The sequence below is a fragment of the Sphaerulina musiva genome, assembly GCF_000320565.1.
Source record: "Sphaerulina musiva SO2202 unplaced genomic scaffold SEPMUscaffold_6, whole genome shotgun sequence".
Classification (NCBI taxonomy): Eukaryota; Fungi; Ascomycota; class Dothideomycetes; order Mycosphaerellales; family Mycosphaerellaceae; genus Sphaerulina; species Sphaerulina musiva.
The window spans coordinates 622,772-642,827 of record NW_016017388.1 but is presented as its reverse complement, the minus strand read 5'-3'; the positions used below and the strand labels follow the sequence as shown (position 1 = coordinate 642,827).

Genomic DNA, 20,056 nt, shown 5'->3' with positions numbered 1-20,056 from the left:
AGACCAAGGAGGATAGGTGGGTCCTTGAAAAAAGAAAACTCGTCATGTTTCTATCTCGAATGCCGCACAGCTACCTACCTACAAATATACCTAACCCTGACCTGATGACCCTGATTAACTAACTCCAATATGATCGATATATGATCCATATTCCTTTCTTCCTTTCCTGTCCATATATGCATACTAACTACTGCTGTTGTTGCCGTTGTTGTCGTAATTGTTGCTCTGATGCTGATGCTGATGATGCTGATGATGATGATTCCCCTCGCTCAAAATTCCCACAAAGCGTCGTAGCTAACCCCCCCTCCCCTTCCCAAAAAAAAACACAAAAAGAAAAGAGGAAAAAAAAAGGAAAAAGTCGTCAAGGCGTTTCAAAATACCTGGTCTGTCCCTTATCGTTCCTCCTTGATTGACGTGATTGATTGATTGTTGATATCCTCCTCCTTGCGCGAAGGACATCTCACAGCTATGGGGCCGCGTGTGGCTTCTCTTTCTCTTTCTCTTTCCTAGGGTACTCACTCACTGCACTCGTTCGCTCAATTCGTACTCTCACTCCATACCATTCTTGAGATTATCATATTTGCTCTGGGGATAGTCCAACACATTCTGTGACCGATCCGTCGTGAACTTGTCCTTGGTGAGTTGAACCAGACTCCTTCCAGCAGCAGTAGAATTCTTATCTCCATTCGCCTCCCACCACATGGCGCCTCCCAGTTTCATATCAGCAATATACTGGAGTTTCTGTTGAGCCATGGCCGGAGTATCATATGAGATCATGACCTGCGTAGCAGGATCGTAGGACCACGATGCGCCAATGACGGGATCGAAGTACTCGGTTGCTCCGGCTTGAGGGAGCGCCTTGTAATCCCAGACACCATTTTCCCAGCTTCCAGATCCCACACCGGTGTAGGGCGTGCCCGGGCCTTGCGTGGAAGTGAATGCGCGGCCGTAAAGTGGCATGCCGAGGGTGATCTTGCTGGGCGTGACGCCATTCTCGATGTACCATTTCACTGCAGTGTCGGTTGAGAAGGGTGTGCTCTTGGTGTTGACGGTGTCTGTGTACAAATTCGCCTGGTGTCCAGCGTTGTCGTCCCATGAACCGGCATAGTCGTAGGCCATAAGGTTCCAAAAGTCAATTGAGGCATCCATACCTACCACGTCAAGCTTTTCGTAGTTTGTTGGTCCGGCTGCGGTGGCCACTGTCAAGAGAAAGTGGGGGTTGGTGGAAAGTGTGGCGGCATAGGCGTCGAGGGCTGCTCGAACCGCTTTCAGAAGCAGTACAATGTTTGCGGATTGAGTGGAGTCCTGGGGGTACTCCCAATCAATGTCGATCCCATCGAATCCAAGGTCCTTCAGGAGCTCAACTGCCGAAGAAGCAAATGCTGCGCGGCCGGCTTCAGTCGATGCAGCGACCTGGAACTAGTTAGATTACTGACTCATCATCGATCTGGCTCTCACACTTACTGCGAAGTTGGCACTATATGTCCAGCCACCAATACTGAGCAGTGTCTTCATGTAGCGGTTCTGCTTTTTGAGAAGATAGAGCTGCTTCAAGCAGCCATACATATTCGTGCCTACGTCATTCCAACTGTCGCCTGCGTAGTGCTTCTCCAGATCGGCATATGTATCGCTGAGGTAGACCTCGCCAGTTTCAGGGCGCACATTGGCAAATGAGTATAGCACATGTGTGATCTTGTCGGCAGGAAGGTCTGCAGGCTGGAAGTTTCTCCCGTAGATGTCCCAGTTCGGATAGTACATGACGGTTCTGTACGGTGTCGTGCCATAGTCTGCTGGAGTCGAAGGAGAAGTCAATTCTGGGCTCGATGAGGAGGGAGCAGAGGCTGAAGAAGATGCGGAGGACGAGGATGGAGCAGGGGTCGAAGACGAAGCAGCAACCGGCGCCGATGTCGACGTCGACGTTGAAGCGGGTGTCGAGGGCCGAAGTGACTGGGCGTTGGCGGTCACTGTGATATAGACAGTGGTTGTCGCGGCATAGACCGTGGTCGTCGCGGCAAATGTTTCTTGGCGAGCGTCCAGTGCAATAATCCCGTCCTTCCCTACGACAGGCGTGGCATGGGCAGAAGTCGCCAAGACCGCTACGAGGGCAGTGTACAATCGCATGCTGAGAAACTCGCCACTGGGCATATTGAAAAAAGATGTAGAAGACGCTTGCAATCCTGCAACTTGGAGTGCGCCTCGTGCTTATATTCCTCTTAGACTAGTAGGTGAAGATGAGAGAGGGTGGCAGATGTGTCTGCAGCCATAGAAGCCGCACGGCCAGGTCGATCTCCACCCCGGAGGCATGCTGGTCTTTGGATCGCATGTCTATGTATTCCGCCCACGTCGTACTGGTCCCAAGGACAAACAATTTGTATGATCCGTGGATTGTGGTTGTCGTCAGGTGCGACTGCGTTCTGGAAGCATTCAAATTCCGAGACGGCGGCAGCGGCATGATGAGGTTCGGCAGCCCGCCGTTCGTGTGACCATTCCCTTGTGCCACCTCTTCTCTCCACCCTCGTGATTTTCGACCTTTCATGCGCCGCGATGCGGATACTTGCAGCTCGTGGCGACCGTGGAAATGATCCATAAGTGCTGTTGTTACCATGGATGGAGTCATTTCGCGGCGCCGACAAGTTCAGCAACACTTGCGTCGAGAACAACCCGATTGCGGTCGCAAAATATCATGTCCAAAACGTCTACAGCCGATCGGTCGTGTCAAACTACAGCCGGTTGACAGATGCCACAAGGCATGTCGTAAGGCGGTGGCTGCGGACTGCTGGCCGCCGTCAGTCTCGTCATTCCACAGCTTGCCTTGCCTTGCCTTGCGCATGAGTACTCGAGACTTCGAGAAACGCCTTGCTGACGATGTGTCTCAGCGTGGGAACTGTGGTTGATACCCTTTACGCGTATGATCTTCCGGCTGTGCATGAGGCCCTTTTCGGCTCCTGCTAACCTGCCTGCCATAGTGCCGGCAACCAGGTCGATACCATTTGCATGCAGGTACAAGCCGATTTTGCACAGCATCCCCTGCCGCGTAGCCAGCCTGTACCTCACGAGGACGGACAGTAGCAGAATGATGCCTCCACATGGGCTGAGTAACGCCAAGGCAGATGCTTCCTGTCCAGGCCAGCTGCAGACCACCTCGGCATATGTAGTTCTAGGCGCCCTGTCACAGCAGATGGTGATCCTCGTGAGCCTAGATCTTTGGTAGGTATGATAGTGCTCATGTTGCTACTGTTCCCGTGGAAGGCTACCTGCTCGAAGTATCTGCGTCACTCGCAGCTCGAAACCTGGTCGCAGAGCGACGAGGCACTTGTGGACACTTGTGAGGTTGGTGCGCAAGTGCAGAGATCAAGAGATTCGCGGTACCAGATACGTACATGATGTCTGCCACGTCAGTGTTCTCACCGTATTGCCAGAAACAAGTCTCACGAAATGGAAGTTTCGAGTCTGTACAATCGTGAGCGACCAACAACAATGCTGCACTTTCTTACCACCATCAGTGGCTTCATATTTTCGGAGCATGCTATCATATTCAGCTTCATCTATTCGTGGTTGTGTGGCGCTGATCGGTCATAAGATCTTTGATCTTCTGAATAAGCTGACTGTGACCGGACGTCCACCAGCTCTCAAACTCGGTTCTGATCATCATACTCGTGATCCCCGACGGGGCCATCGACCGAACGCCTTCAGTCTTAGTTCGATGACGGCCGTTTTCATGGCCTAGGCTACGCTGAGAACATGTGTGTCATAGCATAAGGATCTTGACAGTGCGTCGTGCATCGCGTTACCCTCAGAGCTGCTTGCCCATGAACTTTCTCTTCTGAAAGCTAAGCCACCACTGTGAATCCTGTTAGCCATCTCATCGACCCTCTACCAATTCGTGAAAGCAGCAATGCCATTCAGCCATCTCCCTCGCAACTCACCTTACTCGGCGGACCAGTAGGATCAGGATATACGCGGGCCAGTAACCTGACAGCCAACTCCTGTCTCATCTGCATCACATACTGCCTCAACACCTCCGCCTCGTTCCTATCCCTCGGTGGCTCAAACATCTGATTCAAGGGAAAGCCCGCATCACCCGGAATCGCAAATTGTGTCTCCAAAGCAGTGTTCATGACGCTCTTTTCCGCTTCTCGTTTCGTCTGCCCCGGCTTGATCTTCGACAACGCTTCCGAGACGTAGAGGATTCCGTAGATCAATACACGATCTGCTGGGCCTTTGATTTCGAAGTTTCGGAAGAAAGTGTTTGCGCGGAACAGCGCAAGCACTTCGTCTAAAGGGTCATATGACTCGTGTGAGGCTTCGATGTCGAGCTCGCTGGTACCAGCCGGGAGGCCAGGGAGTTGTTGGGCTGGTCCACGGGTGCGTGTCCGAAGTGGCAGAAGGGCGAAGTTGCCTATGAGCTGCTGATTGGGTTCGTCCAGGAAGACGGAGTGGTATGCTGGCATCTTTGGCGGCGCGAAGGTGGACGTACTCGTTCGTGCTGTTCCAATCGTGCTTGTCTGGTGGTCGAAATGAGAGCTTCCAATGTCGTTGTTAGTGTTCCGTGTTCAATGTTAGTGTCAATGTCAGTGTCAATATGGATGTAAGGCAGCGCAGGATAAGTGTCCTGGTAGGCGGCAGTCAAGTGGGGCCTCGATGAAGCTTCCAGCCTCGTGGTTCGAACGACGGCATCGCATCGCATCGCATCGCATCACAAGCGTCTTATCTCACTACCAACCTACGTCGCCATCTTGAAGACCACCACAAAGCACTCTGTACAATCCCCGAATCCATCGCCACCCCTCCTCTCATCCCTCACACACACAGAGTCACGGACAAACACCCGGCCAGGCGCCCGATCAGCAAACATGAAGCCCGTGGTATCAGGCAAGTCCCGACTCCATCTCCAGGTCCATGTCCTCACCGCAAGACGCTTTTACCATACTGACATCCTGTCTCAAACAGCATTCAACGCATGGACATGGTACGCGCATATTAACGCCGACGACGAACATCCCGTAGACAGGTCGATAGAACTAACACGGCAAACTTCCGCTCACAGCATCGTCATCTCCATCTTTGGCATCGTAATCCTCAGCACAATCGGGGGCATGTTCGCCACAAACCACCACAGCATGATGGGCGCAAACGATGACCCCGAAGATGGAAAAGCCGTGGCTACGGCTGTTTTTGGCGCGGTGGTTGTATACGCGGTACGTCTGACTCCATACATTCAAAACCGACAGCAAAGGCGGGATGGACCAGACAGACAGAGAGAGAAAGAGATAGACAAAAGGAGATGGACGGAACGAACGCCATAATATATCGCTGCATATGTGAGAGGAGATCAGCGAGCTAATTTTTGGGTCTTGCAACAATCATAGGCTTTCCTCCTCTTCTGCGGGTGTCAAGCTATGATCCATAAACGAGCATCTCGTCAGGGCGAAATCGCACTGCGGTAAGATATGATGATTACGGGGAAGGACTCGGTAGGAAAGAAGCTGGGCTGCCTGTGGAAGATTGGTACTTGGCAATTGAGATCCTGTTCAAAGGGAAGACGATATTCGCGTAGAGAGAGGAAGAAGAAGAGAAAGAAGAAGGAGAGGAGAAAGAGGCGGTGGTCTACATCCATCACAGGACGACCTGGACATATGAATAAATGGGACGTCTTGAGGGCGCAATAGAACCGGCAAGCAAACAAGACGTCAGGATATCTATGGTTAGGAAGATGAAACTGGCCGAATAGGCATTTCATAATCAGAGCGTTTTATCCGTTCGTCTGTCACGATAAGAGCATGTTCAAAATTACATTTACAATACATTCTTCAGGTTGCCCGTTCCATTTACGCTATGCTTCGACGTAAGCAACAGCGGCAACAGCGGAACATGGCTCTATGCAGGACTGGAGAGCAGAAGGCGTGATTTAGACTATTTCATTCGTTGCCTAGTTTTCGTTCAATGCCTATCTCAAGAGGCAGCAACTCTCATTGGAGAATGGAACTTGTGTCCTCCACAGGCCAAGGGATAAATGGGTCCCTGCTTCCCACCTCCTCAATCCCAGATGCAGTGTCTTTCTGCAACCTCCCTTGGCTTCCTGCAGCAACATTATTTGTGGGCCACTTTCACAGCCCTACTTGGCCGTGCTCATAGGGACATCCTAATCGATTACGTCTCCAGGAGCTTACGATAGGCAGCGGACGTTTCGTCTCGGCAATGGCTGGAGCGAAGAGTGTATCCTGATCCGTCGGTCGAAGCTCAGCAATTATAGCGCTCAGGCCGTGAGGTGGATTGTTTGATGGTCATTGGTACCAAAGCTTCTCGCGCAGCTGGGGCACTTTCTGTTGCGGTTCGAAATGAGGTCCTTGACGCAGTTGTGGCAGAACACATGGCCGCATGTCTTCAATACAGTATTTCGGATGTTTGCGGAACAGACTGGGCAAATGGCAACTTTCTGTTTTCTTCGTTAGCATGCATGCTTCTGGAAAACAGCAACAATGGAAAACTCACCCGCCAATCGTCCGAGTCTGCTGCATTCACTGCAGCCCTGCTCTTTCGAAGCGCATCGTACTGCTTCTTCGTGTCATCCAGCCGTGCTTTGCACTTCTCCAGATCCTCCTCGGCCTGGCGTTTTGCTTTCGATGTTCCGAGCACTTCCTTATCTCTGGCGGCCACGAGCGTCTTCAACTCTTCACTGCTCTTCTTAAGACCATCGCTGGCGAATGTGGCTTCTTTCAACTTCTGCTCGGCAGTGCGATGCTGCTGCTCCAGCTTCGTGTAAGCTTCTTTCGATTCGGCCAGCTGACGTTCGTAGTTGCTGCAGAGATCTTTGGCCTTTGCTGCCTCGTCCTTGAGTTGGGTTACGATCTCGCTTGACCGCGAGTTTTGCGACTTGGCGGTTCGAAGTTGTGCTTCCTGCGTGTCTTTGGCCTTCATCGCTCCAAAGTACTTGTGGTCAGCTTTCGCCTTTTCAGCAGCCAAACGCGAGAGCTGGTCCTCCCAATGAGCGATATCTTCTATCTTCTTATTCGCCGTTGCTTGCAGCTTTCTCCAGGCTGCCTCTAATGATGGCAATTCGTTCGCAAGCAGCGAGTATTGATTTGTAAGAGTTTGCACCTTTGCTCTCAAAGCATCCACGTCCAGACCGTCCAGATCTAGCTCTGCCGCTTCGGCCTCTCCGAGCTGTAGTTCCAGTCGCTGTACCTTTGACTCCAAAGCTGATATCCTCGAATCTTTGGCTTCAGCCACCTCCTGCGCCAATGCTAGAGATGACTTGGGGATGTCGTCCGAAGCTTTCAGAACTGCCAATTCTGAGTTCAATTGGTCGCGCGCGTGCCGAATGCGTGCCAGGTCTGTCTCCGCGCGTGCGTTCGCTGCCTCGACTTCTGAGATATGGTTCCTGGTCTCCTCCTCCACTTGCGTTCGTGTCGCGGCTCTCTCGGCCTGCAATTTCTGCGTCTCTTCCCGGAGCTGCTTGTTGAATGCCTCTAGATCGTTCACACGCTTCACAACATCCTCATACATCGATTTGAGGATCTTGTAGTGCGAAGTCTCCATGTAATCGTCGTCCGTGAGACTGGCAAGCTTTGTCCTCGCAGCACTGAGTTCGTTTGTAAGACGCTCGTTCTCGACCTCAATCTCTTCGACCTGGGCTTTCTGCTTATCCGCGATAGCAATGGCCTCCTTGCGCAGCGCTTCAGCCTCTGCGGTATCGACACCATTCTCGAGCTCGCCATTACTATCCCCGTGCTCGCGCTTGGGCAGCGCAGCGGCTTTCGAGGTAGTCGGAGATGTACCATCACCATTGCTACCCATGATCGCCTGCCTCTCAAGCTTCTGTACTTGGCTACTTTTGGCGCGATCCAGCTTGCGTTCAGCGGTCATGTACCGACCCATGGCGGCTTCGAGACGCTCATACATGGACTCCTTCTCGTCAATGGCCTTTTTGAGCTCAACCGCATGCTCTTTCTCCCGAGCGAGCAATTCGCCAAGGCGCCTCTGCAGCTGCTCTTCTGAGGGCGAAGAGGCTGAGGGCACTTTGGCGAAGAGATCCTTAATAGCATTCTTGAGGTTGGCAGACCGGGCCTTGAGATGCGCAGAGAACGACTCCACGTCGTCAAAGTGGAGGGCTCTGTTGTATATCTCTTCCCCTGCGCAAGTTCTCAGTATGGTATATTCTCACGTGACAGGGAGGAAGGGTGGTGGCATACCGATGATCGCAGATGTTGCGCTGGGCGGCGGTGTCGGGAGCTCGTCGCCAACTCGGATGCGGATCTCGTCGAGGAGTTGAGACCACCAGGCGTCGACCACTCGGATATGGTCGTCATGGTAGGTGACCTTGCGCTGAAGCTCAACCAGCTGTTCGTCAGCATCGCGCTTCTGGCGCTTATACTCCTTCAGCTGCCGTATGATGGCGTCTTTCTGGTAGTCCTATATGACACCTGATCAGCGGATTCGTTGCGTGGAATGCACGCTGAGAGAGGGAGGAGGCACGAACCTCGACCTGCTTTTCCTTGTCCTCGTCCATGCGCATCGTGGCGCCATTTTCATCCTTGAGGCGCTTGCGACTCGGGGCCAGATCCTCGACATCATTCATGAGTGACCGCTTCCGGTCTTCCATCGCAGTTTTGGATAGAGATGGGAGCGCGGGCAGCACGGTCTTGGTGGCGGTCATTTGAGAAGGTCAATCAGGCTGCTGGGAGGATTACTTCTGCCGCGGGGGCCATGTGCGCAGGTGGGAGGGCGCGCGTCAGACGTGCATATGTGTAGGATGTGTGAATCCAGCGGGCGCCGATAAACGCTATAGATGTCGGCAGTCCGGTGCGCGGGCAGTGGTTGTTGAGTTGGTGTTTTATTGAAGAGGGCTGAGAAAGGAGTTGACTCGTCGGTTCAGAGGAGGGTACAAGGAATCGGCGAGAGACATGCCGATCCGGGCACTAGTTTCTACTGCTCCTACTCCCTCTCATTCACCCACATGTACAACCAACTGACCAACTGACATGGACAATCTATAACGCACAAGCAGCAGGCAGCTACTCCGCTCCAATGGTCCTCTTCACGTCTGCTGCGCCAGGCAAGAAAGCCGCGCCGAAAGCAGCTCCGCGACGCAGACCGCAACCGCAACCGCAACCAGCCCTTCCAGCGCAGCAGCAATCCACTCCTGCTCCGACTCCCAGCGATGCGCCTGGCGTGGTGCTGCCCTCCAGCAGCAGCAGCATCATTGATGTGCCGCCTTCTGAGCAGGCAGAGCAGCCAGTGCTGCAAACCCAGCCTGAGGGAGCAGTCGAGCGGGCGCAGACCCTATCAGTTCCCGAAGTAGCGATCCAGGCTGTCGCTGCGCCGACACCTACGCCTGTAGTCTTGCAATCGCCTCCCCCAACGCCTATCGCACTCTCGGGAGCTGAGCCTGTGGCTGCAGCAGCAGTGGAGGCAGCGCAACCGACCCCACCGCCGACCCAAGCGCAGAGTGCACCCAGAGCGTCAGATGACACCGCGAGTACAGCAGTAGGGTCACAATCTGCGTCACATGAGTTGAGCACTGAAGCCTCCGTCGCCGGCGCGGAGCAACGCTTTGAGGACTACTACGTAGCTCAAGGTCCTGGTGCCGAAAGTGCAGAACCAGAAACACAAGCAGCACCTGTAGAGCCCCTTCAAACGAGGAAGTCAAAATCGACTCGGCGTGTAAGTGCAGCACAAGTACCTGAATCAGCATCTAGTCAAGTGCCCAAAGCGAACGCTGCCACGAAGCGCAGAGCACGCGCCGCGCCAGCGAGCACATCTGATGCACCACGACCAGCGAAACGAAGTAGGCGTGCTGAACTGACCGAACCTTCCACAACTTCCTCTGTGGAGCATCAAGATTCCAGCACGGTTTCCGAACCAGAGGCAGCTCAGGATGGGGATACTGGTGCCGCGCACGGCGACGAGACCCCAGCTCGTAGTCGGCGCAAGCAGCCCTCTCGACGGACGGCGCCGGGAAAAACAAAAGCAACAGTGGAAAGGGGCCAGAAAGCAGGGAAAAGACGAAAAGCTCCTACAAAAAGCTCGGAAATGATTGTGGACTCAGACGACGAGAATGAAGTTACGGACACTGTAGCTACGCCAACTTCGGAGCAGGAGCAGGAGCAGGAGCAGGAGCAGGAGCAGGAGGAGCAGGAGGATCCAGAATCGGCCGCAGAAGTGGAGGAAGGACGAGCAGCTCGTCAAAGGCAGAAGAGGGTCAGAACAGAACCAAAGCCGAAGAAGCCGAAATTACGGAAGCGAAGAATACGCCGGTCTCCTGTAGAAGGCGAGGAAGAGGAGCGAGAAGAAGACAGTGGATCTGACCCGGAGCTTCATGAGATCGACCCCAATGCTGTGTCCATGTGGGATCTTAGTCACGACGCGTTCCACGGTAAAATGTCGGAACGAGGCAAGGCGATGGAGGTCATAGATTGGGAGGCCGAGAAGGCAAAGCGGCGTGCAGCGGCGGACCTGATCGCGAGTGGAGGACAACCGGCCGCTGCTGAAGGCGCTACTGACGGCACAGCAGAGGGTGTAGTGCCGTCTACTGAGGGACCAAATGGTACCGCTGTTCCAGCAGCAGAAAACGCAGAGGGGACCGAGCAGACCGATCAGATAGGTGCAGCGCCGGACCCTCCTGCTCCTGAACCACAAGCTGCCGAGGCAGAACTTGCTCCTGCTGGGGATGACGAGGGCGATGGCATCGGCTTCATAGTGGACGACGACGGCAACATTATCGAAGATCCTACGACGCTCGTGGTCAATAGGCAAGCAGAAGCCATGGCTGCTGCAGCCGCTGATCGTCCCGTGGAGGAGATCAATGACCTGACAACACTCAACAACCGAACCACCTGGATCAACACAAATCGCCGCGAGCCCACAGATCGAGTGCCACTCTGGAAGTGGAAGAGTGATCCATGGTCAGAGGAGCAGACTGACGAGTTTTACGATGCGCTGCGAATGTTTGGTACCGATTTTCTCATCATAAGCAAGATGTTCCCTCCGAAAACCAGACGCATGATTAAGGCCAAGTTTACGCGAGAAGAGAAGCTGGACCCGCAACGAATCAATAGAGCGTTGAATGGCGAAGAGACTCGCAAGCTGGATCTAGACTATTACGCGCAGAAGACGGCTCGCGACATTTCCGTGTTCACCAAGTATGATAGCCTGAAGGACGCGCAAGATAAGATTGGCGATGAGATGAAAGAGCGACACGCCGAGCTGGCTACTGCTGCAGCCCAAGAGGAACAGCGCGAAGCCGAGAAGCGCATACAAGAGACTCTGCAAAAGTCGAAACAGGTCAAGAAGGCTCGCAAAGGCAAGAAGGGCGTGGGTGGCTTTGGTGGTTTCGGTGGGGGAGGAGGTCCAGATGCTGGCGACTGAAGGGCATGCGAATGAATATACACCCGTTCCGTCGGCTAACTCGGCAGACCTCAATAAAATAATAACACCTGCCTGATCTGACGTTCACTTGGCATTGCCGACAAACCTGCTCCATGTGCATCCTTCCAGATTTCGATGCTATACGTGGCTCCACAACATCTCGCGAGCATGACATACACAGCCACTCTCCTCCACCTTAGGGCTCATGCAAACATTGTCATCAGATATGTGTCGCAATCTTGCTGTAGAGAAGAGGGGGGGGGGGATGAGAGCTAGAGAGAGAGAGAGAGGGCTGTCCGAGTCCATGTCCGAGGTCGGTATCAAGAAGAAACGAGTTGAAGTGGTAAACAACAGATACCTTAGTATCCAATACTACCTACCGTACCTAGGTAGGTACCTATATATAGGTACTGATGATTTGATAAAATGAATAAATGAATAAATGCAGAGGTAGAGTTAAGAATCGCATTATTCAATCTACATGAGGTATCTATCTGAGATGAATCTTTGGAGCACAAGATATAGATACCTACCTTACTCGTCGTCTTATTTCAGGCGGGCTCTCGTCGGTCTCTGACTACATGTAAGGCGAGGTGAGGTAGACAACTTACATTTAGGTACAATCAACCTCATCAATCGAGGAAGGAAGGACTTTTTTTCCCTTTTTCTTGTGTTTTGTAGTAGGTACATACCTTACTGTATATTGTAATAAGGTAGGTAACTTGCAGATGGAACAGCGTCAGATAGCAAAGTTCCCGCGTTCAGCGCGTTTAGCGGATTTCCCCCAAAAAATCGAGGAGGGAATTTCTTTTTTTTTGGCGTATGCGTAGGCGTAGACGTACTTGAGGCTGAGGCTGTGAGGGTTATAGGTATAAGGTACAGGTCAGTCGGAGGCTGTACATGTAGTTAGTAGCTAAGGTAGGGGTCGACAGAATATAATCAATATATGTTTACCTTGTTAGTTAAGGTACATATATACCTTAGGTACCTACCTGTACCTGTACCTATAGGTATATGTTGATAGTATAAGGGACTAATCATTACGAGACTACATTTGTATACCTTAGGTAAGGTAGGTATAGTATGTATATATGGTTCCTAGGTACCTGACTAACTTGGCTCTAGCTAAACTGACACAGCGAAACGTTTGCGTAAGCTATCTACAGTATATCATCCTCCCAGACCTCAGGTAGACACCGATCAATGATTCCTTGTTATATATTACCTAGTCCCCCGCCTCATCCCCATCCCCTCCACCCCCCATGCATGGTCGCATGAGCAAAAAAGCAAAAGAAATGGCTGACACCACTTTAGCCCACTAACCTGGACACCTCTCACGACATGCCACGTGCATCCGGTCCGGTCGGTGCCTGGCCAGGGTCCTTTTTCCGAATGAATAATAAGCAAAGAAGTAGGGGAAGAAGAGAGGGGGACAAAGGGGTCGAGGAAGAAGTCGTAGATTGTTGCTGTTGCTGTTTGCTGATGACAACGCATAAGGTAGGTATGTGGTAAGGTACCTACAGGGTACATGTACCTCAACTCAGGTGTAGTAATTTTGGCACCCCTTTCATAGGCTTCACCACCAACACCGGCGTCACGTCACCCATCCAGTCATTCATCCCATCTATCCATGATCCACTTGTTCGTTCATTCATTCATTCACTCGTTCATCCCCTTGCCGCCACCAAACTTTGAACGTTTCCGCCCCACGTGTACTCGCAGGGAAGTTGGAAAGGTACATACCCTGCACGCCTGCTGCAAATGCGGGCAACCTTTCCCCATGTTGACTTTTCTTTTTTTCTTTTTTTCTTTTCCCGATTTCCTTGTTGTTGGTTTGGTGTGGTGAGATCGGATGAATCATCAGCAGCCTGGTTTGGTTTGGTTGCATTTGCCTTTTTTTTTCTTTTTTCCAAATCGTGGGCCGCCTGCAGAACCGTTGGGGAGAAATTTCGGGTGTTACCTCTGTACCTTACCTACTGTAGGTAAGGGTAAAGAGGGAGGGAACTGGCTGGCTGTGGTCTCCAAAAACACCCGATCTTGCGCTGCAGTGTTTGTGACAACAAACACCTTTGGCTGTCTGTCTGTCTGTCCTGTGGGGCTTTTGGTGTGTGCGTGTCGATAACAGTGTCGGTGACGTGTTTGTTGCGAAGTGGTGTCCAGTCGTCTTCATCTTCTTCAACAACAACAACGACAACGAAGAGACATGGATTTCGTCGTCCTGCCAATAGATGTGTGTGTATGTCGGTAGTGACGACGTAGAGTAGTAGGGATTTTCGATCTTCATAGACTCAATGATCTCGTGTGATGGGGGAGTCCAATGTACATGATCATTGGGCCCTCAAGTAAGGTCAGGTAAGGTAGGTTAGGTAGGTATAGATCTCCCGGATGGTAAGCCTTGCCAGGTCAATCAAAGTACTGTAAGGTATGTCGTAGTCGTAGTAGTAGAACCCTCGAACTGCCCCTCCACCCCAGCAGCAGTACCATGATGCAAAAGAACTGTCCCCTTTGGCAGTCAAGGTAACTGGAAGGGGAAAAAGCAACAAAGAACATCACGTTCGTTGCGAGGCTTGCGGGTCGTCGAAATCGGGAAAGGAGACGTAGCCGTCACGTTTCACTTTGCAATCTTCCCAGCTGGTTCTTCGTCCGCCACCATTGACTCCCGGCGACGGTAAAGGGCTCGTGGGACTTTTCCGACCGGGAGACGATGCTCGTGAGGCCACACTGGCTAGGACCAATGTGGCATTGACTTGTCGCGAGGAGGCGGTCTGGTCGCGTTGAGCACTGTAGGAGTCTTGTCGGCTCAAGTGCGGCGGTGCACTGGACTTCTTCAAGGCGGACTGGGAGATTTTGACAGCCATGCTGATATATGGTGTGGGTGTGTATGAGTGGGTGTTGATATGTAGTGGGTGTTTCTCAATTGGCGGTCTGTACTATCAGGTAGTCGGATATAGTCGGGATGCTTCTTCCTTCAGTCGCGAGGTCGCCGAATGATAGCGACTCAATGAAGGCCAAGTCACAGGAGTGTCACATGGAGGAAAAGGGTTGTTGGGTGAGGAGGAGGAGGAGGAGGAGGGGAAAGCAGAGACGGAGGAGAGAGAGGTGAACATGTAGTAATAATAATCGTGGTAGCCACTGGGCAGAGACGGGAGACAGAGGGAGAGAGGCAGCATACAGGTAATCATCAGGTAATCATCATCATCAGATAATAAATGATGAGGGCGGTACGTAGGTACCTCCGACATGCCATGTCACTTTGTCGTGCTGGCCTTACGCCTGCAGCACGCCACCAGCAAATCGGCATCGGTTGCGTACCGCCTTTTGGGCCTCCTGGCAGGACACTACCAAACTACCTCCTACAGCCTCTACAGCTAATGTACCTCCTCCTCCCTACACGAGTCTAGTCGACAGGTCGGGTACCTCCCGTCGATACGTACATACCTGACAAGTACATACCTGACAAGTACATACCTGACAAGTACACACGCATACACGCACACACGCACAGTCACACATACGCCCACTGCACACACAGACCTACAGTATGTACCTGTTCGCTGGCACTCAGAACCGGCCCGGCCATGAACTCCCGTGGGGCTCCCGTTCGTCTAAAATAAGTCAAGGCACATGTGCATCGCCGCAGCATCGGTACGATAAGTCCCTCTCCCCTCCTGCTTCCGCCGCGGCACTTATTGCATAGGTAGGTAGTTCAGGTTCTAGATCTTGTATCTAGCAGTACGTACCCACTTGCACTTCACCACGCCGGAAAGGCGAGCGGAAACGGGTGATGACACGCATCTCTCTATCTCTCTCTCTCTGCGCCTCTCTCTCTCTCTCTGTGCCTCTCCGCATCGTGGGATCCAGGTGGCACGACTCATCATTCACCACGCCGCATCTGCACTCTGCACTCTGCACACTCTGCACACAGTGCACACTGCAGTAGTATGGAGAACAAGCAGCCAGGAATGGCATGCCGAAAGGGCAGCCTAGTCGGGCCCGTTATTCCCGAGAGCGAGAAAAATCATGGATGACATTTTCTCCACTCTACACTCTACACAGATCAACAAACAAACAAAAAGGTTCTAGATGCAGCAGGCGTCGTCGTCGCGGGCACCTAAAACTGCCGGTGATTTGATCAGGAACCTGCAGCTACATAGGTACTTAGGTACAGAGGAGACTGAAGAGACCAGAGGTTGCCAAGGGCTGACGCTGGGGGGGAAGAGTCAGTCGTGTCGTGTGTCGTGTGCTCTGTGTCGTGTATCCTGTATCCTGTATCGTGTATCTATCGATTTTGCACAGCAACAAAGACTCGTCGAAGAAGAATCGGACTACGGTGCGTGCATTAGTATATTGGACTAGGTAGGGAAGAAGTGGAGGAGGGGATCAGACCAAAAGGCGGTGATTTCCGATAGGGGGACTCTGCCTGCCTGTCTCTCTCTCTCTCTCTTTCTTGGAGGGGGGGCCAGCTTGTTTGACGTGTACACCGACTTGTCAACTGACTGTGACTGTTTGTTTTTGTTCGAAAGAGGAAAAAGCTGGTTGGTGCGAGGGTTGGGTTGAGTTGGGTTGGTTTTGGTTTGGTCGGGTTGTTCATGGATTTGTGGTTTTGCCGAGTCCTGCCCGGCCAGTGCAGTTTGTGTACATGCCCGCCTTACTACAGGTACCCATCTTACAGTACGTTCGCCGAGTACGGAGTGCGCACCGACAGACTGACTTCGAGGACCCGCTGCTCTGGGTAAGGTAGGTAAGGTAGGAGGTAGGTAGTCAGACGGTCTTTATGGTGGTGTGAACCGCTGCTGCAGCCACTGATCGCACGCCGGCTTATCGCAGTCCTGGGACACTGGGGGGAAGCAAGATCACGATGACGGGAAAATTTCACTCTTTGGAGCAGTTGATGGGCATTGGTAGTGCAATAATACTGAAGGTAATCATCATCACCATCATCATCATTGTCGTCGTCGTTTTCGTCGTCCTCGTCATCTCCATCACACACCCTATTTTTCCATCTCTTGCGCTCACGCTCACTCTCACGCTCATGCTCACGCGGCTTACGTTGATCATGAGGAAAGGGAGGATCTACAGTCTCACCCATGTGCTGCACGCACTTTTTCTTCTGAGCTGGTGGGCTCTATGATCTGCACTTCCAAAAGGGCTGAAACCTGTATCGAAGTGCTTCCTTGCTCTGGACCTCGCTTGTCACGACAAGTTCTGCATATGTCCAAGTACGTGGTCATCAATGCTTTGACACATCTTTTGTTAGCTTATGGCAGCCTCTGTGGTGAGTGAGCTGACGTGACTTACATCGACATCTTCCCAGGCTCGGCCTTGCACGTTGTCGAGCTCTTCGACCGTCATGATCTTTCCGTTGGTGACTATGATAATCACAAGTAGTCAGCATGGAGCTGCGTCGTGTGAAGACTCGCCCGTCAGGTAGGAAGGTACATGTACTTACAGTAGCCAGCATGAATCTTGGCATCAATCTCAACTCGGCTATCCTCCGGAATCATCTCGTCTGGAATTGGCACTCTCTCGTGAATCGGAATGCCTTGCTCGACAATGGCATCATGCTTCATGTTGGACATGGACAGCATCCGGTCAATCTTAGTAATGCCGAGCCAATGCAGAATGTCGGGCATGAGCGCTTGGAAGCGCATGTCCTTCACTCCAGCAATATTCTCGGTTCGCTTGAAGTACTCACTGGCCTTGTCGGAACCACGCTTGCGTGCATTGTACACCAAGTACTTGGTGACCTCGCCCAACGCACGACCTTCCTTGCGGAAGTAGATGACGACGCCGCTACCCCCTCTTTGTGCTTCTTTCACTGCTTCCTCGATACCAAAGATCAAGTATGGCCGGCACGTGCAGATGTCTGACCCAAACACATCCGACCCGTTACACTCATCGTGCACACGCAGGGCAAGCTTGGAGTTCGGGTCGCTCATCTTCTTCGGATCCCCGAAGCAGTACACAGTGAGGCCTCCGATCGGGGGAAGGAACAGCTTGATGTCGTTTCTAGTGATGAGCTCAGGGTAGCTACCACCAGTATGTTCGAACAGCGATCGTCGTAGACTACCCTCGTCAATGCCGAAACGTTCCGCCACACCGGGTAGATACCATGTCGGCTCCACTGCGAATTTGGTGACATTCAGCTCGCCAGATTCGTTCAGGCAGATTTTTCCGTCGGGTACCAAGCGACCTTTGCGTACACTTTCGGCAAGTTCGGGCAAGATCATATGCGCTTTAGTCACTGCGATCGTGGGTCGAATCTCGACATTCTCGTTCTTGATGTAGTCATTGTACAACCACGGTGCGAGATGTCCCCAAGGATCCATTGCAACGATTTTCTTGGGGTCATACCATGCAGGAAACGGTCCGATATCCGCAGCGGGCTCAGTGTTGGTGAAATCAGGCTTGTGATCAGTGTCCATCTGCTTACTCGCGACTGCAAGTGCGTAATAGATACTGTACGAGCCTCCGTGAGCCCCAATCGCATTACGTCGCCGAATGGTAGAAGGATTGCGTGAGACTACTACTGGACCACGTTTGGCTGCATCGCGTGAGCCCCATTCCATAGGCGCAGGATCTACACCTGCTTGACCAGGATACGAGGTGAGGATGATCTTTGAAGTGACCGTGCTGGGTCGTCGGGCTGAAGGTGAGGCTGCCTGCTCGGTAGAAGTGCTGTTGGCATCCTTAACCAGTGCGTCATTCGAACCAATGCTGTCTCGCTCCGCAAGTCCTTGGGGGGCAAGCTTCGGACTGCTGGGGCCTAGATGAGGGCTTGGATAGCTCGCATCGTGAGCAATCCCATTCTGCGCCTGCTTGACACCAGCTAGGGCATTGACACGTCCGTTGATAGACTCCACGGTAGAGCTCAGCGAGTTGTGATTCTGCCGTAGATCGGTCTGTCCGTGTTCCAGCTTCGTGAGTTTCTCGAGGATCACGTCTAGCTTGCCAGCCATGTCGGATGGTATTGCGGTCATCTTGTCTGTTGATGGTAAGGACAGGCTGCTGGCGGGGGGAGGGGCAAGACGTTGGGGGAGAAAGCGAGTCTGATCAGGCCGAAAGAGGGTGATGAGTTTCGACGAAGAGATGGTATAGGTGTCACAATATGGCTGATCACAAGCCAAACGTAGAGAACAACAGAGAATATGTCGGCAAGGCGTAGAGGTTGCTACGTATAGAATAATATATGAGTGCTTCCGATAGGCCACCGCTGATAACCGGTAGGAGATCGCCGTTCCTCCTAGCGTACTGTGCGGACGTCCGCAGGAGGAGGAGGAGGTGGCGGCTGAAACACGAAGACACGTGATCGAAAGTGCTAATGCTCACGTTCGCTGAGTCAGGCTCGGAACGCCGGGAGCGGGGCTCTCGGAGTGCTCAGAGTCAGAGCGGGTCCAGTCAAATGGAGCCAAGCGTCATTCCTCACATTCCATTATCAGATTCGCAAGGGTCAACAACGGAACCGCTTAAAGCTTTCATCAACGAGCACTCAGCAACAGACACAACCTTCTTTCCACGACACAATCACGACACAATCACCACACAACCAACAGACTGCATTAGACATGGTGGGTACAGCATGCTATCGCCCATATCGACAGGATAATAACAATTACAGGGTAAACGCAAGGCTGCAAAGCGCGAAGGACCTAAGAAGAAGGTATGTACCTACCTAATAGACGCTGCCATGCGCCAACGCCCGTCGCAGTCCAGCGCTGACTCTTTCTAGCGTGAAGCACTCGCAACTTCCTTCAAGTGTGTCTTCTGCAACCACGAGACCTCAGTCAGCGTCAAAATCGATAAAAAGATGGGTGTCGGCAACTTGAGCTGCAAATCATGTGGACAAAACTTCCAGACGAGCACAAATTGTATGCGCAATACTCTCAATCATGTCGCGAGCATACACTGACCACTTACAGACCTCAGCTCCGCTGTCGACGTGTATTCTGACTGGATCGACGCCTGCGAAACTGTCGCCAAAGAGACGGCCGGTCCGCCTGCTCCTGCCTCCTCTTTCCGAGAACCACAAACCTCTGCGCCGCGCGCAGGCCTGGCGCCTGGAGAGAAATACACCGATGAAGATGCCGGGTTTATAGACGATGAAGACGCGGACGCTGAGGCTGATTATGCCGATTGAGCATTCTACGGTTTCGCGGCGGGATGTGTCGACGAGCGCTGCTCCACGCCAAAAGAGAAAGGAAAGGGTATATTCGAAACGCAACAAGCACCTCCACCGTCTCGGGGAACGGGATCGCGCACTTTTGCAGCATTATCTATAGATATGCACACATGTGTGCAGGAAGACGAAGGACCACGCGACCCTGAGAGCACGGGTTTGAGGTTGGTAGGGATGAGTCGTCCATAAATAAAGGTTCGGCCCCAGTTTATGGATGATCGGCAGGGCCAACATCGGCCGACTTGCCATCTGGAGTTCCCGCTCCGTACGCGAGGGAATGACGATAGTACCTTATGATACATATCCAACCTCCTACCAGGTCAGGTCTGCTGAGACAGAAACATCAATCTCGCGCAATTTGCGCTTGGCATTCTTCTGTAGTGCATCATTGTGGCTCACGTGTGTGACACACACAAGACGGCAATGAGGCAAAGTGGATAAAACAAAGAAATATGATAAGGAATTCGAGTTCACATGACATGCATTAAGATTGAGGTATGTGAGATTTCGTAC

General features: G+C 52.5%; 10 protein-coding genes across 10 annotated transcripts; 3 read left to right on the top strand and 7 right to left on the bottom strand.

Annotated features, from left to right (window-relative positions):
* Window positions 1-153: 153 nt before the first annotated feature.
* On the bottom strand, window positions 154-2,965 carry SEPMUDRAFT_149704 (glycoside hydrolase family 18 protein). Its single transcript, XM_016905720.1, has 2 exons — window positions 1,465-2,965; window positions 154-1,413 (listed from the first exon to the last, which is right to left on the bottom strand). The coding sequence occupies exons 1-2, from the start codon at window positions 2,143-2,145 to the stop codon at window positions 550-552; spliced, it is 1,545 nt and encodes a 514-aa protein (XP_016759965.1). The 5' UTR covers window positions 2,146-2,965; the 3' UTR covers window positions 154-549.
* On the bottom strand, window positions 2,219-2,617 carry SEPMUDRAFT_117808 (uncharacterized protein; the record flags this gene model as incomplete). The annotated part of the gene is made up of 1 exon (XM_016901372.1): window positions 2,219-2,617. One exon carries the CDS (start codon window positions 2,615-2,617, stop codon window positions 2,219-2,221), a length of 399 nt encoding a protein of 132 aa, XP_016759966.1.
* Window positions 2,966-3,208: 243 nt separating the features above from the next.
* On the bottom strand, window positions 3,209-4,543 carry SEPMUDRAFT_149703 (actin-related protein 2/3 complex subunit 4). Its single transcript, XM_016905719.1, has 2 exons — window positions 3,927-4,543; window positions 3,209-3,841 (listed from the first exon to the last, which is right to left on the bottom strand). The coding sequence occupies exons 1-2, from the start codon at window positions 4,449-4,451 to the stop codon at window positions 3,794-3,796; spliced, it is 573 nt and encodes a 190-aa protein (XP_016759964.1). The 5' UTR covers window positions 4,452-4,543; the 3' UTR covers window positions 3,209-3,793.
* A 184-nt stretch (window positions 4,544-4,727) lies between these two features.
* Window positions 4,728-8,812, bottom strand: SEPMUDRAFT_149702 (E3 ubiquitin-protein ligase bre1). Its single transcript, XM_016905718.1, has 7 exons — window positions 8,480-8,812; window positions 8,193-8,412; window positions 6,493-8,132; window positions 5,370-6,436; window positions 5,048-5,198; window positions 4,949-4,969; window positions 4,728-4,870 (listed from the first exon to the last, which is right to left on the bottom strand). Exons 1-4 carry the CDS (start codon window positions 8,654-8,656, stop codon window positions 6,257-6,259), a joined length of 2,217 nt encoding a protein of 738 aa, XP_016759962.1. The 5' UTR covers window positions 8,657-8,812; the 3' UTR covers window positions 4,728-4,870; window positions 4,949-4,969; window positions 5,048-5,198; window positions 5,370-6,256.
* On the top strand, window positions 4,854-5,447 carry SEPMUDRAFT_142065 (uncharacterized protein; the record flags this gene model as incomplete). Its single annotated transcript, XM_016902984.1, has 4 exons — window positions 4,854-4,872; window positions 4,951-4,969; window positions 5,048-5,198; window positions 5,370-5,447. The coding sequence occupies 4 exons, from the start codon at window positions 4,854-4,856 to the stop codon at window positions 5,445-5,447; spliced, it is 267 nt and encodes an 88-aa protein (XP_016759963.1).
* Window positions 8,813-8,976: 164 nt separating the features above from the next.
* Window positions 8,977-11,435, top strand: SEPMUDRAFT_149701 (uncharacterized protein). Its single transcript, XM_016905717.1, has one exon. It carries the CDS (start codon window positions 9,028-9,030, stop codon window positions 11,365-11,367), a length of 2,340 nt encoding a protein of 779 aa, XP_016759961.1. The 5' UTR covers window positions 8,977-9,027; the 3' UTR covers window positions 11,368-11,435.
* Window positions 11,436-11,918: 483 nt separating this feature from the next.
* Window positions 11,919-14,399, bottom strand: SEPMUDRAFT_156764 (uncharacterized protein; the record flags this gene model as incomplete). Its single annotated transcript, XM_016907695.1, has 6 exons — window positions 12,691-14,399; window positions 12,360-12,371; window positions 12,210-12,261; window positions 12,060-12,063; window positions 11,979-12,034; window positions 11,919-11,944 (listed from the first exon to the last, which is right to left on the bottom strand). The coding sequence occupies exons 1-6, from the start codon at window positions 12,895-12,897 to the stop codon at window positions 11,919-11,921; spliced, it is 357 nt and encodes a 118-aa protein (XP_016759960.1). The 5' UTR covers window positions 12,898-14,399.
* On the bottom strand, window positions 12,444-14,400 carry SEPMUDRAFT_126249 (uncharacterized protein). The gene has a single exon (XM_016902049.1). The coding sequence runs from the start codon at window positions 14,223-14,225 to the stop codon at window positions 13,917-13,919; it is 309 nt and encodes a 102-aa protein (XP_016759959.1). The 5' UTR covers window positions 14,226-14,400; the 3' UTR covers window positions 12,444-13,916.
* Window positions 14,401-16,231: 1,831 nt separating this feature from the next.
* On the bottom strand, window positions 16,232-18,522 carry SEPMUDRAFT_149699 (GTP cyclohydrolase II). The gene is made up of 3 exons (XM_016905716.1): window positions 16,817-18,522; window positions 16,666-16,736; window positions 16,232-16,603 (listed from the first exon to the last, which is right to left on the bottom strand). Exons 1-3 carry the CDS (start codon window positions 18,345-18,347, stop codon window positions 16,598-16,600), a joined length of 1,608 nt encoding a protein of 535 aa, XP_016759958.1. The 5' UTR covers window positions 18,348-18,522; the 3' UTR covers window positions 16,232-16,597.
* Window positions 18,523-18,861: 339 nt separating this feature from the next.
* Window positions 18,862-20,014, top strand: SEPMUDRAFT_149698 (Elf1-domain-containing protein). Its single transcript, XM_016905715.1, has 4 exons — window positions 18,862-18,935; window positions 18,986-19,027; window positions 19,097-19,235; window positions 19,287-20,014. The coding sequence occupies exons 1-4, from the start codon at window positions 18,933-18,935 to the stop codon at window positions 19,502-19,504; spliced, it is 402 nt and encodes a 133-aa protein (XP_016759957.1). The 5' UTR covers window positions 18,862-18,932; the 3' UTR covers window positions 19,505-20,014.
* The last annotated feature ends 42 nt before the right edge of the window (window positions 20,015-20,056 follow it).